Here is an 18,137-nt window from a genome sequence, read left to right as displayed (position 1 = left end):
GAAGACGTTTTAAAATACGTTTCGCCGAGCAAAGGGTAGGAAAAAAAAAAACAGAAAAGAAAAAAAAATAGAGAAGAGGGAGAAAAAAAAAGGAACGAACAGGGAGAGAAAGGGAAGTACTTCTTTCGCGAGGAAATATGAGCCCGTAGCAGTTCGGTCTCCTGAGAATAAGGTTAACGCCGTAAAGGACACACAATTTGTCTGCGACAAAAAAAGGAAATCCGGGCTTACGGGAGAGAAACTGGGTAAAGAGAAGCGCTCGAAACGCTGAACTCGAGTAATATTTGTCATAATTAAACCAGGGACTAAATAAACCTCCGACATGGGGGGGGGGGGACAGTGGGGAGTGATATCAGCCCGCGGGGGCGAAGTCTCTCTGTTTGCTTTTGAGAAAAACCTTTCAGCGTAACCCGACTGGCACAGACAGCGAGGGAAGGAACCCGACCGCGAGATATCAGATCAATGGGAAACTTCTGTCGTTTCTCTCGTATGCTCTTTGCGGTGTTCCGACGCGAACAAAATAATAGATTCCTTATAAATAAAACGAAATTCCGCCTGTTTATCCGTTTGCAGTCCGTCCCGCGATCCAAACAAAATTCTTACCGCGAGCCCGGGGTCACAAAGCACGCGAGGTTGCGCTCACCGGTTGCACTCACGGCGAAAACCCACGGAACGCAACTTGTTGCAAATTAAATTTAGAAGCTACCTTGTCGCACGAAAATTTTGCGATGGGGTCGACATCAACCGCGATATCGATCGGGACTCGAGAGTTAGAATTTGCTTGCGTCGTAGAAGGCTTTAAATAATTTTTGCGCTCGGACAATATCGCGAAAACAATCGTTTTATGATATAACGTCCATTGTTTATTTAAAAACTGCGTCCGCGAGATTCCAGCGACCATCGAATTTATTATAAACGCGAACGCTTCGCAACGATCGGCGCAGACGATTGCGCCAGGTCGGAAGACTACAGATGACAAATTACTTCTCGACGCAAATCAGGAAGCTTTTCCCCGAGTCGCGATTGCTTCGAGCGTTGTCATCGCAGAAAGCAATCCTTCCTCGGTTAACGTCTGTTAATCCCTTATCCAAGCGGTGTTGCTTTTATCCTTGAGCTTGGTTTTTGTCATTGTCGCCTGACTCCAGTATCGACGATCCAAGCGATTTTACTCGGGAAGAAACAAATCGAGAATAAAGAGTAAAAGTTTTTCGTTCGAGGATGCGTTTTCGAGATGATTGAATTTGAGAATTGGGGCTTCAGCGCAAGTAGAAACAGCGGGTAGTGAACAGACATGGCTGAGCAAATTTTCGAATTGAATCGTCTCGATTTTCGATTTGTTTTTCACCCTTCTCATTTGATGTTTGTTCCGCGGTATCGTTTAAAAAGTAAAGTGAATTTGCACCATTGTTTTGATAAAAGAAATAATGCTAACAAAAGAGTCTAGAGATATATTTCAAGGAGTGAATATAACATTCTAGCACTACAAGCTTACTAAACGCGAGCGAACGACGCCTACGGTCGCTGCGGACCAGTCTGCGAAAGACATACTTCTCCGGCACATAATGTGTTAAGAGTTCATAATGAACCCGTTTGTCCCGCTGTACACGGAGCATAACTGTTTTTTATGCAGCTCTGGCTTTGCTGCTGTCAGTGTTGAAATTTCCGGTACACAATGCCCCGTCCGTCCTTGGTGTATTACTGTACACCGTTCATTTTTCATCTCCAGTAATTAATCAACCAAAAACTGGCTCGTTATTACGGCGATTAAAATGGACCAGATTCTCAGTCAATTAACCTTATTATTGCCGACAAATCTTACGGTTCTCCGTTGCTTTCTAAGGCCCTTACCTCGTTAAAAAATAATTATTTTTCGGAAATATTCGTAGGAATAAACGTTCTCACGATACGATGTTTTATAATTAAAGCTGCACGCGATACATTAACGAAGATCCCATAAAAACTCAGTGTTATTTTATTCTTTCCCATTTCCCATAATACTACATTTTCATCCTCTTCCAGTACCTTGCCGCATCATCCCGTTCATCTCGCGTTCAAAGTAGATTATAAATTTTGATTAAGTTGGGTCAAGTTGTAAAACGACCCTGCCCGGCGAACTTCGCCCCTCTGGATCGCTCCTACGCACATAATACAATATTTCTCGTACGTTTGTCCCGTTTCTATCCTTCGGTACGACGGACAAAGGAACGAAACGAAAAATAAATAAATAAAACGAACGGTTCACAAGATTCAATTAAAGGTTTGCCCCTTTGTCGCGAGCAAATCAGATATCACACGCGTCAAAGCGACAGATTGTTCCAATGGACCGAATGGAATAAAAAAAAAAAAGGAAAAAAAAAAAATTGAACCCGTTTCCGCGTGTGATTGCCGATAAAAGGGCGAAAGAACTAGGTCCGACTTTTATTACAGCGAAATTAATTCGAATTCTATTCCCCAGAAAGACTGGCCATTAATCACGGCCGACTTAAACGTACGTACCGCCGAATTCTAATCGATGAAGATCAATTAATTCCGTTAGCGGGGCATCTAATTCCGTCGGCCAATCCGGTTCTCGTTGAATAAGATTAACGTCGCGGGGAAACTCGGGAATCTACGACCGGGGAACACGCTAGCCGAGCCACCGAAAAAGAAAAAAAAAAAAAAATGCAATAATCGTAAGCGACCCGAAAGACGACAGAGGGAAAATAACAGAAGCAAAGCGAACGGTAATCACGAGAGACGAAAGAGAACGAAAGAAGGAAGAAGCGACAGAGCGGTACGACGGAAATAGGTCGAAACAATCCTGAGGAGGAGGGTTCATTACGCTTCCCCCCGCGAAGGTCGCTCGCCAGATAATCAGAATGATAAAAACAACGCGAACGTACCAGTCACTCTGACGGAGACGCGCGACGTTTTCAGAAAAATAGAATTCCTACGGTTCTCTGCTATCCAATCGCGATTCCGAGCTTCTTTAATGCAAATATAAGAGGATATTCTTATTTGGCGGTTCAATGATATCGATTTCCTCTTACGAAAATTTCTGTTCCCAAAATTCTACATTACAAAGAACCAGCCCCGCCCGCGTGGGTGGTATTTTCTTAGGGGAATCGTTAGTTTGGCATTAATATAGATTTATATTACCTCGAGCACGGGTACTTATTATGTGATTGTTAGATTTATAGAAAGAGGATCTATTTGTGGCAGAGATGCTGAATAAGAGAACTCTTTGAATTCTGCTATTTTTAATTTGAACTCGATGATAAGAATTTTCACTTATTTACTTGTACATATTCCCAAAAAACATACAGGGTGTTCGGTCACCACTGGGAAAAATTTTAATAGGGGATTCTAGAGGCCAAAATAAGACGAAAATCAAGAATACCAATTTGTGGATGGAGGCTACGTTAAAAAGTTATTAACAATTAAATTCAAAAATTTCAAATCGTTCTGGAAAAATTATTTTTAGTTGCAGGGGTCAATTGCAAGCATTTTTGGTCATTACACATACCCCCGAAATCCTACGCACTTTCGAGAAAAAAATTCTTTTCTGAAAATATAATGTCTGACTATACCATCGATATGTTTCACTGAATTTTCATGCGAATTTTTAAAATGCTATAACTTCTGAACGGATTGGACGATTTTAATGTTTAAAAAAGCAAACTACGCGTATTTTGATGGAGAATATGTACAAATTCTAAAAATATTCAAAAAGTTGGTCCTTGACCCCGCAACATGAGAAAAACCCCATAAAAATGGTCCAATTTTTAAACAGCCATAACTCCTACAATTGTGAATATATTTCAATGAAACTTTTTTCTGATGTAGAGCTCATGGGTACTTACGAAAAAGTATTACACAACTTTTCTGTAGGGTGTCAAGCAAAATTACTAAAAATGAAAGGAATTTTTAAGAAAAATCGACAGGGTGCCTAAATTTTTCGACGAAAAAAAAAAATTTCAAATCGTTCTGAAAAAATTATTTTCGGTTGCGGGGGTCAATTGCAATCACTTTTGGTGAATAGACATACCCTCGAAATCTTGCGCATTTTCGAGAAAAAAATTCAGTACGGTCGAAACTTTAAACGTTAATAACTGTTTAACGAAGCCTTCATCAGCAAATTGGTATTGTTCATTTTCGTCTTATTTTGGCCTCTAGAATCCCTCATTAAAATTTTTCCCAGGGGCGGCCGAACACCCCGTATATTGTATAGAAATAATTCATCATAGAAATGTATGAAATGAAAAGTTTCGACGAAAAAACAAACAGAAATAACATATTGTTGGTTTGTTTTCAGTATGAGCATAGCTATGGACGGCACGACAAAGAAAAAACAATTTTGTACATTTTTAAAACGATGGCCCTTTCAAGAAAAATAGTAAAACTTTACAAAAACAAATAGAGGAACAATTTTTTCAGCGAAAATTGACCGATTCCAGATAGCATGCCGGCGTGTTTTCGACCACTAAGGTACACACGTTTTATATGCGTGACAAATATTGTAGAGATTGGTTTATTATTGCCAGAATTTTTAGAAACACCATTTAGAGAAAAGTAGTTTCGAGGAAAATAGCGTTAAAGTACATCGTGACACACTGCAGTTCCATTCGTGCATGCAATTGTGTATATTGCAACAAAGTCATTTATAAGTTAAACCTACGAGCATGCGTTTTGCGTGCACCGAGTGTTATGATTGTCATCTGCACGTGGTTACATTAGAATTCCCATAACTTCTCTAACTGCTCGAGTTTCAATCTATTAATTTACAAAGATAATTTTATCACCAATAACTTCAATGAAACGCACATAAAGCATGATTAATTTTCCTTAACGTTCACAGTGGAAAACTCCTTAACATGTCTGGCGAGCTTGGGCAAAAATTAAGTGATATTTGAGATTTTCTTCAGACAACCACCGAACATATTAATTTTAAATGTTAAGAGTACGTTCGACGGGTTAATTCTCGTTCTAAATTCCAAACGAAAGAATAAAAATGCCTTTTATTTTGCCTTTTAAGTTTTGTATATGATTTGAAATAAAAAAAAAAATTTTTAAATTCGTTTAACGAATATGTAATTTAATGTAGTCCTTTTTACCTAATATGTACGTAAAATTTCAATTCAATCGATTTATTGGTTTATAAAATATCGGTGCCAACCAGCTTAAAAAATGTCATATCGAGAAAAATGGATTTAAAATTTGTGTCGGGGCACATAAAAAATATTCAGCTCAAAATTCTGTAATATCAATAATTTCCTTTCATTTCATAATTCACTTCAAACTGCATAAACCTTTCAACGTTTATTATACGTTATTGAAGTATATACAATGTTCATAATTCTATAACGTTGTTAATTTTTCGAATTCGTAATTCTCGCAGCGTAACTAACGAGTACGATTTTAGCCACAGAAATTAGGTGCCATCAAATAATAATTGACTTATTTAAATGCGGCACATAATCACCTTATAAGAAGGTTTAAAACATGTTCTTTAATGGAAACAGGTGGTTTCCCATAATGTACGTTTCGTCCCAGACTACCGGAGAACTCTTTGATAAAGCTTGTCCAATAACTTTTGCCTTAGGCATGATTGCTGCTCGCCGTAATTGACACCCATATCATTTGCTTAATAAAACTTGCAGGAAACAAGTTTAAGCACTTAGCCATCTAGCGGTATTATGTAGAGCGGGGCTTCTCAAACTATGAATCGTGACCTCTCGAAGCGTTGGAGGAAAATTCTGAAAAACCTGGAGCACGTTCCGTATAGCAAGCCAAACTTTTATTACGAAAGCAAGGGTAAAAATTCCTACAATGATAATTTAAATTCAGCATCATCGAATCAGAACTCGTACTATAAGTTTTATAAGGAAATAATTTCGTTTTCTATCGAAGAGACGTCGCTAGCGATAAAAAATTAAGAAGCTCCGGTCGAGACGTTTCGCGAATTTCATGAACCATTCAGCGAAATTCAATCGGTCCAAAATTAATAAGCGCGATAGAATTTTGATCGGCGAAATTAGCCGGCACCGATGACTGACAAGCTCGATCGAACGCGAAGGCGAACGTCGAGGCGAGCTTGAAACGTCGTTCGTCGCGATGTTTCGAGAAAATATCAGTCTTTTTTTCGTCCGAAGGGCAACCCCTTTAAGACGACACGAAGAAGGAACGGCCGGAGTCCGCGAATAAACGAAAAGAGATTGCGAACGGGAAGCCACGAAAGCGGCCAGACGGTATTAAAAGCACCGAGGGAACAGTAATCAGACGGCAGAATTAAGAATCGTAAACACCAACGGAGACGGAGCCAAAGCGAAAGCTGATTAAAAGTCCCCCGGTAAGAAGCGGGACTGGCCCGTCGATTCCGTGGGCTAATTAAACCACTCGATCGACCTACCGCGAGTTTACAAATCCTCGCTGGAAGACCACCCGGCCGGAAGACTCGCGCTGAAGACAGGGCGCTTTTGGGTCTGGTGAGGCTCGTTGGGAGCTTCGAGATACGAAGGTTAACGTCGTAAGGAGCGTAAAATTTGTACAGGGGACGGTCGAAAGACGTCGCGGGTTGAAAGAGCAAGAGGCGTACAAGACGCTAAAGCAACCCTAGGCATCGGCAGCAGCAGCAGCAGCAGCAGCAACCGCGACGTCGGTGGTAGTAACACCGTGAGCAGCAGCAGCAGCAGCAGCAGAAGCAGAAGCAGCGTCGAGGGTGCTGGTGGTGGTGGTGACGACGACAACGACAACGACAACGACACCGACAACGGGGACAGAGGTAGTAGTAGGAACGGTAGTAGTAGTAATCGTGGAAGAAGACCGAGACGGAGAAAGGGGTAAGAACGGAGGAGGACGGAGCGAGAGCGAGGCGGCCTGGAGGAAGGAGGAGGCTGACTGATCGGCAGAGTAGAGGAGAAAGAGCACGCCTGCGCGGAATCCCCGGGCGGGCGCGGGCAGTGCCACTGGAGGCCCGGCGGTTTCAGAGCTTCGCCCGGGACGACGAACCGCAGACGACCCGTACGCAAAACTCGGTCGTAGTTAGCCGCGTCGGAGGATCCCGTCGGTCGAAAGGGCCAGAAAACCACGCGACGCGTCCGCGCCCGTCGACGTTTACGTCGTGCAACTCGTCGTGATCGGGGAAAACGGACCTGGACTACGAGGCACCGGGGCGCACGGCGTGTAGGAGACGCGCACGTCGCGAGAAACGATCCGAGCACGTACACTCGCGGTGCACGGACCGTAATATATAGAGAGAGAGTTATCATCGCGGGGAGGATAATGTGACCAGTGACCGACACCGGGATCCCGAACGGGTGGTGTGTCCGATAAAACGTGCGCGACAGAGGGGCCAAAAGGGACACCCCGGGTGAGAGAGGTGCCTGCTATGCACGAGGTCTGGTAGCACGGGTGCCAAAAAGGAGGGTGAACAACGTGATGACGGAGGACCGGGAGTGAGAAGGTGCACCGTGCTGGTGCGCTATAGCCGTTCTCTGAGATGTCAGTGGACCCGCCGAAGGGAACCGCGTCGTCGTATCCGTCGTCGTCGTCCTCTACGTCATTGTTCCCTTCATCATGAGGAGATCCTCTTACGTGAACTACTACGTCTTGTGCCTCGTGTGCTGGATTCTCCTAGGCATCACCGGTAAGAGAGCATATGTCGCCGCACGCCGCGTGCTGGCCTCGGGTCTCGTGGATCGTCGATCGATCCGTAGCAAAAGTGCATACGGAGACGTACATGCTGGCGGTGGCGAACAAAGGATGCTGGTTTTGTCGATCACCGCGCGAGAGATCGCGTACCCCGAGTCCACGTCCCCGGTCGACTGTCGACTTGCTTTTCCTACGGTTTGTTGGAAACGGGGGACGGGATGGGGGGAGGGGGTGAAGATGCTAGTGACGTGACAAAGGGGTGGGAGGACGGGATGGAGGGGAAACGGGGGCTGTGGATACTTGTACTGCGGATGGATCGATCAGATTTTGGGGTGTAACTGTGCGTGCGTGTAAATTTGCACGCGTGCGAGTCCCCGCGGATAACCGCGCCGCGACGCGTGAAATTCGGCAGCTGATCGCGCGACGGTTCCGCCGCCGTTCGATCGTCACGAGGATCCAGATTACGCGAGTGGAGGGAAAAAGAGGAGGACTGGCGGAAGATATTTCACCGACCGGGTGGCGGGGGTGGATACTGTCTCCGGTCCCCCCTGGTCCAGGGCCGTATCCGACGGTGTTGGCCTTGTTTGTCGCGCCGTCGGTATTGTATTTTACCCCCGTTCTCCGATTCGTCGGTTCTTTTCTCGTCGGCTGTCCTCGTCGGGTCACCGTGTCGACTCGATGATTCCGTCATCGGGGGGACAAAAGAGGGGGGGGGGAGGGGGTCACCAGGCGGCGAACGCAGAAGGGTAGCGTGTTCCCTCGTCTTCGTTCTGACGTCGTTCAGGGACGTGTCTATCGATTTCATCTCTCGCGGCTGTTTCGCCGATGATAAACCGTTAGCTTTTTCGGACTCGCTTCGGATAGTGGTTCCCCTTTCGAACGCCGCGATAAAGCACCCGGTTATCGCGATCTCGCGGCTCCTTTCGACGACGGACTTCGAACTCAATTATGTCGGTTGAAACGACCCCTCGTTGCTACTTAGTTTTATTGCCCCGTCGTTTATGGTGGTTCGCGGCTATCAAAAGTATGGAGATAGCGACCGCGATACCCGCGAAATTACCTGGATCTTCCTAGAACCAAGCATCAATTTCGCTTATATAACCCTCGTGAAAATACTTGTTGGTTACACTGTGAGCGTGGGCAATTACTCTTTCCCCGTTCGTGAAACTTTCTGCTGATTCAATCGAGGGTGCATTAAGTCACGGATCAGCTACCTGCGGCATGGTTTATCTCAATGATCTCCCAGGATACCGTTCCCTTTCCGTAGGAGGGGGGCCCGTATGGCGCCCTTATCCCTCCAATAATTTCTCCTTTCCCCCTTTACGGTCTCAGGACTCTCATCAAAGTAGCTTGTAAAATGGGTTCATTAAGTTCGTCTGGTTCCAACGCGGCGAGAGGCACCCGGAAAAACGTTTCGCCGCGCAAAGTAGACATCGACGCGTTGTCAATCGTGTCGTTCATTATCCGTGTCAGTCGCTTTGTAAAGACAGCCCATTCGTCGGCTACCGAGCCCGCTGTTATCGAGCGTTTCTAAACGGGAGACGGTAAAATACACACGGGAGCCTGCCAAACCGCGAACTAAACGACACTCGTAGAACTTTCGACGGAGCGCAAACCGATGCCATTAGCGCAGCTAACGTGCGCTCGGTAATTTTGTTAAATAATTTACCGAATCCTGGCCCGCCCGATTCTGGCCGAAACCTGTCCCCCGTTCGCCCTTCCCGCCACCCACGCAGGACACACTCTTAATTGATATCAACTACGCGGCCGGCCGCGCATTCGGATCCGCAACGCGAAAACAGTTTCTCCATCGACGCGATGCATTATGCACTTTACAGCCGTAACATAATCGCGGCGCTGCCCGCTGATTATACCACACGGTGATTAACCGACCGACGTAGTTATAACGGAATGGAGATTTCGGGGCTCCAGCGACCACCACTTACGGAAAATCGCTTCCCCGGATGAGGGGGCTAGCCGCTCGTCTGACGTCCATCGCGACCAAATCGTTAACAATACCCGTTTCTTCGATGGCTGCTTTGGAAGCAATTGTTTCTGGCCTTCGATATCATCCTCACAGTGATTTCGTTGATTTATTATAATATTAGTATTTTCTAAACACTGGAGTATAGGGTAGATTCGAAAATGGCTTCGCCGGATGAGAGGGGTAGCCGCGTTTCTTTAATGGCTGCTTTGGAAGCAATTGTTTCTGGCCTTCGATATCATCCTCACAGTGATTTCGTTGATTTATTATAATATTAGCATTTTCTAAATATTGGAGTATAGGGCAGATTCGAAAATGGCTTCGCCGGATGAGGGGGGTAGCCGAGTTTCTTTAATGGCTGCTTTGGATCAATTGTTTCTGGCCTTCGATATCATCCTCACAGTGATTTCGTTGATTTGTTATAATATTAGCATTTTCTAAACACTGGAGTATAGGGTAGATTCGAAAATGGCTTCGCCGGATGAGGGGGGTAGCCGCGTTTCTTTAATGGCTGCTTTGGAAGCAATTGTTTCTGGCCTTCGATATCATCCTCACAGTGATTTCGTTGATTTGTTATAATATTAGCATTTTCTAAACACTGGAGTATAGGGTAGATTCGAAAATGGCTTCGCCGGATGAGGGGGGTAGCCGCGTTTCTTTAATGGCTGCTTTGGAAGCAATTGTTTCTGGCCTTCGATATCATCCTCACAGTGATTTCGTTGATTTGTTATAATATTATCATTTTCTAAACACTGGTGTATAGGGTAGATTCGAAGCTTCTGCATCGTTCTAGAAGGTTCTCTAGAGATTACTCGGTAGGTGTTGCAGTGATTCGTGCTATTAATTTCTTCTTTCGTCTTGGCTCCCAGCAATATTCGATATTACGATTAAAAATTTTAATTCGATTCCAACAATGAGAAATTTATGATGAGATCGTCTTATGCTACATCAATTATCGCATCATTAGAAATATATCGATAAATCAGGAAACGCGAGAATACCGTGACGTTCGACCGTTAAAGCGAGTAATTGCATTTAGAAGCTACTATTGAACGAGTAATTGACAACGTGTCGATCAGAGGAACACATTTAGGTTCGCGCGACCCTGTGATCGACGCTCCTAATAACATTAATTCAGAAAAGTTAGAATTGAATCTCTTACGTTGGATCGTCTCGAGGAACGACGAGTGAAAGGATTAATCAGTGACTTAAATATACTACCATAAACTTTTCTTGACATCGGATTAAAGCAACATGGCCGCAAAATTGCTGGCATCTTTGGTGCGACGTTATTACGCTTCGATTGTGACTGGAAAATATCGTGCACCTCCTCCTACCGTACTTTCTTATATTTAAACTAACTGAATTATTTCTATTTAGACTGAAAATGATTCTTTGAGATTCGAGATCGAATATAATTCGAGCATCGATCAGTGAGTACTCGTTGCATTGTAATTCCACGGTTGGCATAGATTCACGGCCCAAACTATTTTCAACAAAAATATCTTCGAGTTTATTGTCAGTGTTCCAAATCTCTGTCGTTTTCTATAGCAGAACGCTTTTATTTGTCGCGATGTCTTTAGGCATACGTCACTTTACCGCCTCCCAAATGCTCGCGACAGGATTAAGGTCTGTTGGGTTCCCCGACCAGCCGAGAATTGTGGTTTTATTGTCGCTTAAGAACTGCGTGACTTTACGTGATTTGTGGCGTGTCGCGAAATCATGCATAAATGTGTACACGCCATTTGGAAACCCTCTGCGGTCTGTGGTATTAATTAGGTTTCTAAAACGTTGATGTATCGGTCTTGTCGCATTATTTCTTGTACGATGTACGATCGCCCTGCGCCCTCGTGATTCGCAACACTCGGAACCATAATGATCTATGAATGTTTAACACCTACCGTTGCACGATCCGCGTTGTACTCGCCGTATCTTCGCGAAAGTTAACTTGCCAGACGAAATTTGAAAGGGAAATTTGTCCTGAACACATACGTTAATTACTACACGGAATGATAAACTAAGACTTTACAACGCCGATCGTTGTGTTATTGCAAATGTTATTAGATATAAAGAAAGGTATATGAACTGTAATTAGATATGGTAGGGACGATAAGAACAGATCATAAAATTACGAGAGTTACGAATCTTTTCTCGCCCGCTCAGAGATAAGAATTCGTTTAAATCTATTCGAGGTAAGCCGTAAGACCATAAGTCGACGTTTGAGAGGAAACGATCTTCTTTCTCATATCGGAATGAAAAAACCATTGATATCCGAAAAGAATCGGCAGACTCGATTAGAATTCGCTCCGTAACTACGCAGATTGGAGATCGTGGGATAAAAATTCTATGGGACGACGAAAGTCAATTCAATTTATTTAAACGTGACTGCCCTAAGGGCTTAAATCAATCCTTTTTATATTCCCGCGGTTTCGCGCGTGCAACGATGTTTGATAAACATCTCCATAACGTTAAAAAATATCTAAGAACGTGTCTGAAATACGCGAAAGTATATTTTCGAATCTCCATTCGCACGATGTGAGATTTAAAAGGATTGAAAACACGTTTTCTTAAATAAATCTTGTGGAAATCGTCCTCGTCGTCCCTGTAAATATTATTGCGCGAAACGTAGCGGAAGTGTCTGTAGCACGGTGATAATTATTCTCCTGATCCCGATCGATTAAACGAAAATGGAACGATATCCATGAAACCGTCGCGGAATCTCAGAAGCGCGCGATGGAAGTAGTCGAACGTAAATGTTTGATGAACTGGTAAGACAGAAAATCGCGTTAGTCCCGCAAGGGACGCGAAGAAAAGCGATCTTCGTTCGTCGGTGGGTGTCTGAAAATCCAGATTTATGTCTGAGTTTAGTGTCCGATGACGTCGTAAAATTACATCGAACGCTCGTACGTGTCGTTCTAATAAAGCGGGGAAAGGAAAAGCGCGCCCCCGCCGAGGCTCGACTTTCCGCATCGACCGACGCCCGGGAGTCTCCAAGGAAATATACGTCAAAAATCCTCTTTTTGTTTCCGAGAAATTTATCTCCACTTTCACCCGCCTCTCCACGGTATTTCGCGATTTTCTTTTTTAAAACCCCCGTTCCTTACGGTCGATTTCATCCGATTACGCAATCCACCGGTACGCGTTTCTGATTACATGTAATTATTCTCAGTTAATATTCCATACGCGCGTCGGTTTCTCTTACGCTCGAACGCACGATAAGCCTATTAACGATAATCAGGAGAGCTTCACAGACACGAGGGGAACAAGGAGACCGAGAGAGAGAGAGAGAGAGAGAGAGGGGGCAAGAAGCATATTTTGATTACGTAGCAATTAACCAGTAACTTTATCAATTCGTGATTAGTTTAAATCTAATTCCACTCTATCTCGTCTTAGGGTTCTGTAAATTAGATCACGTTTCTGCTTTGTTCTGCTTTCGCTGACGTTACGAGTCCGGCAGGCGCGTAAAATTGTATTGATATTTCGACAACTTTCTCCGTACTGCACTCTGACGATATATTTCGATCATTAATCTCGCCAGGCGTGGAATTTGGACAAAGTTTTCAGTCTATTGCATAGTTTCGCGACTGTAAATCTATACGTAGCACGAGTAGGAATATTTATTGCATAGTGGAAGTATTGCGAACTCTGAACGTCGTGTATGCATACGTTATCATCAGACACGATTAATCGAAAATAATCGCGCGTTGCGTTTCTTAAAATAATTAAACGGGCACGATTGATAACGAGAAAAAACGTGGATCGCTAAAGCCCTCAGGGACGTATTACTCGTTTATAATTCCGAGGACAATATATGTCTTATAGGATAGATATATAGATAGATGGATTTATTGGCCAGGGACGTCGCCCCTTAAGGACGTAAAATAATAACGAGCCACCGCAGTAGGGTTGCGTACACGGTGACAGCGGTAATAAGAACTTAATAAATTAACCTCGATAGAAAGCGCAGGATAAATACTACCCTGATAACAGTTACGACGTTAATAATATTTATCACGATGGATCGAGAGAAGGGGAATTATTGTTGGAATAAAACTTGAAACGATAGACTAAAATAAATAAAATTTAAAATAGCCCGCTATTTATAGTTCAGAATTACATGGAACGTTTCATGAAACATAGGCGTAACTTCAGAGGCGTATTCAGCGTACGAAAGTGATAAAAAAGTTTATGGAAACGTTTGTCCAGCCTGGCCTTGTTTCCGAGTTACAGATGTTTTTCTGTCCGAGTAGTTGTTCGCCTGTCCTCGCAGAAAGCGTAGTTAGAAATTATCGACAGATACTGCTTTTATCGTTCGAACGAATTGAACCGTTTCATGGAACACCGTATTTGTATTCTCCACGTCGTTGCATCGTGTCACATTATTGTTATTATAAATATCATTAGTATCAATATTATCGTTATAATGGCTTTATTGCACAAGTACCACAAAGTGTACATATTATATCGGAGTTGTCGCACAATACGTAAAGGCGAGCTTCGGACAAAGGCGACTAACCTAACCCCGTGTCTTGTTCGATGGAAACTAATAGCTAATACCAGTAGCACGGACGATAACAGGGCTAATTCCGATAGTGATAAACAACTATTAACATCGTGTTATTTTATACAAGACATTGTTGCAGGTAGATAGATTTTTACAATCGATTCCCATAAAAATAACGCTGCGCGAGAAACAAATTTCCCGCGTCGTTTCGACTTATTTTGAAACGACGATCGAGTAAGAACGACTTCCAAATATTATTTCTATTATTACATGAAGAAGGAACGATATATGTGTAGTGTGAAAAGGGCGAAACGAAACGTGCATAAGAGGCAGGGTGCAACTAAAGTGGTGTTACGAAACCTACCCCAACATCAGTTTAAAGGCGGTTCTTATAAAAATGGCTCACCATTAACGACTGATATTCTATCATATATTTTTGCATTCCATGTCGCTGAAATAATTCGCTTGGAGCGGATGTTGGTAAAGTAATTTTGAAGAGAGCATTAATTGAAAATATAGAAGTGATATTGGTGTACCTCTAAATATCAATTATGAAATAACTGTACCACGAGCTTTTGGTACCATTTCTGTCCTCAACGTTTTCCATTTAAAATAATGAATCTAACCTCGCGGTACAGATTGGACGACAGCGAACTCCAATTCAACCCAGACTCGTAATAAAATTACTTTTGTGCAGACACAGAAAGGGAGTTGCGAAATTAATTTTTACGTAACATTTACATTATTTCATTTCTTCGAGATAAGACAGTTTTATAGCATGGGGGGGGGGGGGGGGAAATAACTCGATTATCGATATGAATTTTTACCGTATTTTTACAGTTACGTTATTTGTTTCTTATCGTATCGTGCAACTGGAGCAACCGTAATGAAACTTGGAGCTTTATAAGATAGATCGACTTAAAATATAAGCTATATCGTGAAATTCTTTCTCAGTAGGAGAGTTTTGGGGTCGTGTGCCAGCCATCAAATTTATGATATTTCGCTTGCCGTAACTTTTACAGTAAAAACACTCGTAACAAAAGTTGTTGCAAATAAAATTTGGAAACCTTACTATTTTATGCAGATTTTTAATGGAATTGATAGTAACGGGGATATCGACCCACCCTTCTTCCTCTTAACATCCTCGGCCGATAAGTAGCAGCGACGCTTCGTTTACTTGAAACGTAGAAACAATTCATGCACTTTTTATTCGATAAAACGTCTAAAATATTCCTTTTGCGCTACGTGTACATGAATTATGTAAACTTTTAAGTTTCCAAAGCGACCCGGTAAGTTTAAATAAACGTTCGATTTCGAAATTCCAATTACATTCCGAGTAATTAATGGAAATATCCAAAAGTACGTGGAAAATTTGACGAATTTCTCGCTCCTCGTAATTACTCAATCGACCCGCCGTATTTCGAAAACGGTTTATATTACTCGACGCCGATAAATTTTAGAACATTTTGCGTTAAAGGAGAAAATGAAATACGCAAAATTTGATATTTTTATTCAACGATAAATATTTATTTAATATTGACGAGATCGGTCGACGTTTCGATGTGAATTTTGAGGTAATTCGCGTAGAATATAAATCCGTTTGTACGGAAATAATTTTCTGGCCAGCAGCGTTTTCCAGTAAAATAAAAATTATTCGATTATCTCGTTATTTCCCCATAATCTTTCGATGTCGAGCAGAACATGATCTATTTTGGGGGTCCGCCAGACCCCACGCGCGTCTACTTAGGGGCGATGTATTTTTACACGCGAAAAGATGTCCAACGTGTACTGATCTAGGATTAATCACGGAACGTTTCAGCCCCTTTCTGTTTACCTTCGTGCGACGACTCCCTGTCCCTGAAATTTACGAACGATATCTCACGCTGAAATCGGCCATAAATACCGCATTACATCGGCGACCCGTCTGCTCCCTTTTACGCCCTTTCTCGCCGACTCGTTCTCCTCGTGCTCGTCGAGCGATAATCTGGGCGTGAAACACGATTCCCGGGCACGTCGCGGACAATAATTTATTTGCTTTCATTTATTTATGTAGCGTCTGCATCGCGACGAAACAACGAATAAAGCAAACAACGGAAAATACCGCGAACGGCTAAAACTGTCTTACGATCGACTCTCAAACTGGTGGAGCCTAGTTTGAAAATAAAATGGATGTCGCTGCTAAGTGCACGAGGAAAGGGCGAGAGGAAGAGTTATGAGAAATAGGGCAGAATGAAATTACGGGCAACGCGTTTAAAAGAAGCAAAAGAATCCGAAGAACGCACGTCGCGAGGGCTGGAGTTGAAATAGTTGGACGACGCGTCGGACAATAAAAGTTGGAATTTAGAAGCGAGATAGGAGAGGTGTAGACGAAACTTAGCAATCGTGGTGTGCGAAGACGCATTGGATGGAAGGAAATTAAATAAGTATATATAGGTGTTCCAGAATGAAGGATCTTGTAAACGAAGACAACAGTGATGGATCGTCGAGTGGAGGATCTATCTGTTACGAATTCAGAAGGGAACGTATAACATTCGTCTCGTAATATAATAATCAAACGATTACGGACCGTTGATAACTCGAAATTTAAGCCTCATATTATACAATACTTAAATTATGGCATTAAGTTATGTTACATTAAATTTAAAGATTACAGATTTTAAAAAAGGTGAGAATACTTGAACCGGTACGTTTGGTTCTGCGATTGGTGAATCTGTTAAGGGAAGATATAGGTTGATTTTCTGGAGTTGTCTTACTAATTTAGATCGTTGAGAGTAAATCGAACGTCAAGACGAGACGTCGAATGAAAGGTTGGGCTGCAAGGAGAGTCGAATCACTCGCAACAGTTAAGGAAGACAAGTTACGTAGGAGAGAGAGTGGGAGCCAACAACCAACAATGAGGATTTGGAGGGATTAGGTTGCAAACCATGTAAATTGCACCAGCGCGGAAGCATACGAAGGTGATATTCAATCTCACACTTAGCAGATTCTGCGCAGCTAGGATCAAAAGCCTTAATCAACCGAGTGTCGTCGGCGTCGCACGTACACCTGGTAGTTATTACACGCGTGCGGCAAATTGTTTGCGTGGATGTTAAATGAAAGACCAAGAACGGATCAACGAAGACCATCCCGCGTGACCAGCTTAATAATAGAACGAGGATTCAACGCGATCGAGGAGGATCCATCGAGCCGGGAAAATCCAAAGTTGAATAATTTTCTAATCAACGAGTGGTCGCGATATAGTACAAAAGCACAGAAAACAATTAAATTGCGAAAAACAGAACTTTGGATGATGTTGACTCGAAGAAACGAAGATTCTAAGATCTCGAGGAAATTGTTCGTTAATTATTCGAAAGGTGAGAGAGGCTGAGTCGATAAAATTGTCAGCGAGAAAAGGAGAAAAGTCAGAGGAGTTACGAAAGTCAGCGGGAGAATGCAAGTTTCGAAACAGTTTAAGGATATAACGGAAACGAAAACTTGCGGAAGGATACCCGGTTCTCAGGCAATTTCTCAGTTGCTTATAATAATTCCGGACGTTGATCCCGAGTCGTTTAAATCTGAACAGCGAATAAAGCAACTGGTAGATCCGTGCGGGTTTTAACCTTCCCTGATATTACAGAGACAGAGAAATATTAAAAATGCGAGTTATTAAGCCCGCGAAAACTATCGCGTGGTAATAGAACGTGTTCTTCGCAACTTGTTCTTGTTTGGGTAATATTAATACTTAAGCCAGAGTTGGGAGCGTGGTTCGAAAACTATTGGAAAAGTTACACTTAACCTGTCGCTGGTTCTACAGGGAAGAACCACGGAACTCTGCCATCTTAAATAGTTCTTAAATCAACTGTTATATAGAAAATTTATCGACGTAAAAAAGTTGGATCGCATCGCGGGGAACGTGCAACGAACGCGCCCCTTTTTGCTACCACCTTATAGAGATACAAAGGTAATTTTTTTCATCCCTCGTTTCGGTTCGACGAAAAATTCTTGCAAATGGATCGTCCAGTTGCTAAGAAAGCTTATAGA

The 18,137-nt window shown here is 42.9% G+C and overlaps 1 protein-coding gene across 1 annotated transcript in view; it reads left to right on the top strand.

Moving 5' to 3' along the window:
• Window positions 1–6,968: 6,968 nt before the first annotated feature.
• LOC143345848 (zwei Ig domain protein zig-8) overlaps window positions 6,969–18,137 on the top strand; it is a 43,502-nt gene continuing 32,333 nt past the window's right edge. Inside the window, exon 1 of the mRNA XM_076773409.1 lies at window positions 6,969–7,624. Within this exon, the coding sequence (XP_076629524.1) occupies window positions 7,555–7,624 (70 nt within the window). The 5' untranslated portion in view covers window positions 6,969–7,554. The remainder of the gene's footprint in view (window positions 7,625–18,137) is intronic.

The sequence above is a fragment of the Colletes latitarsis genome, chromosome 1 (genome assembly GCF_051014445.1).
Source record: "Colletes latitarsis isolate SP2378_abdomen chromosome 1, iyColLati1, whole genome shotgun sequence".
NCBI classification, from domain to species: Eukaryota; Metazoa; Arthropoda; class Insecta; order Hymenoptera; family Colletidae; genus Colletes; species Colletes latitarsis.
This window is presented reverse-complemented; position numbering and strand designations above follow the sequence as displayed.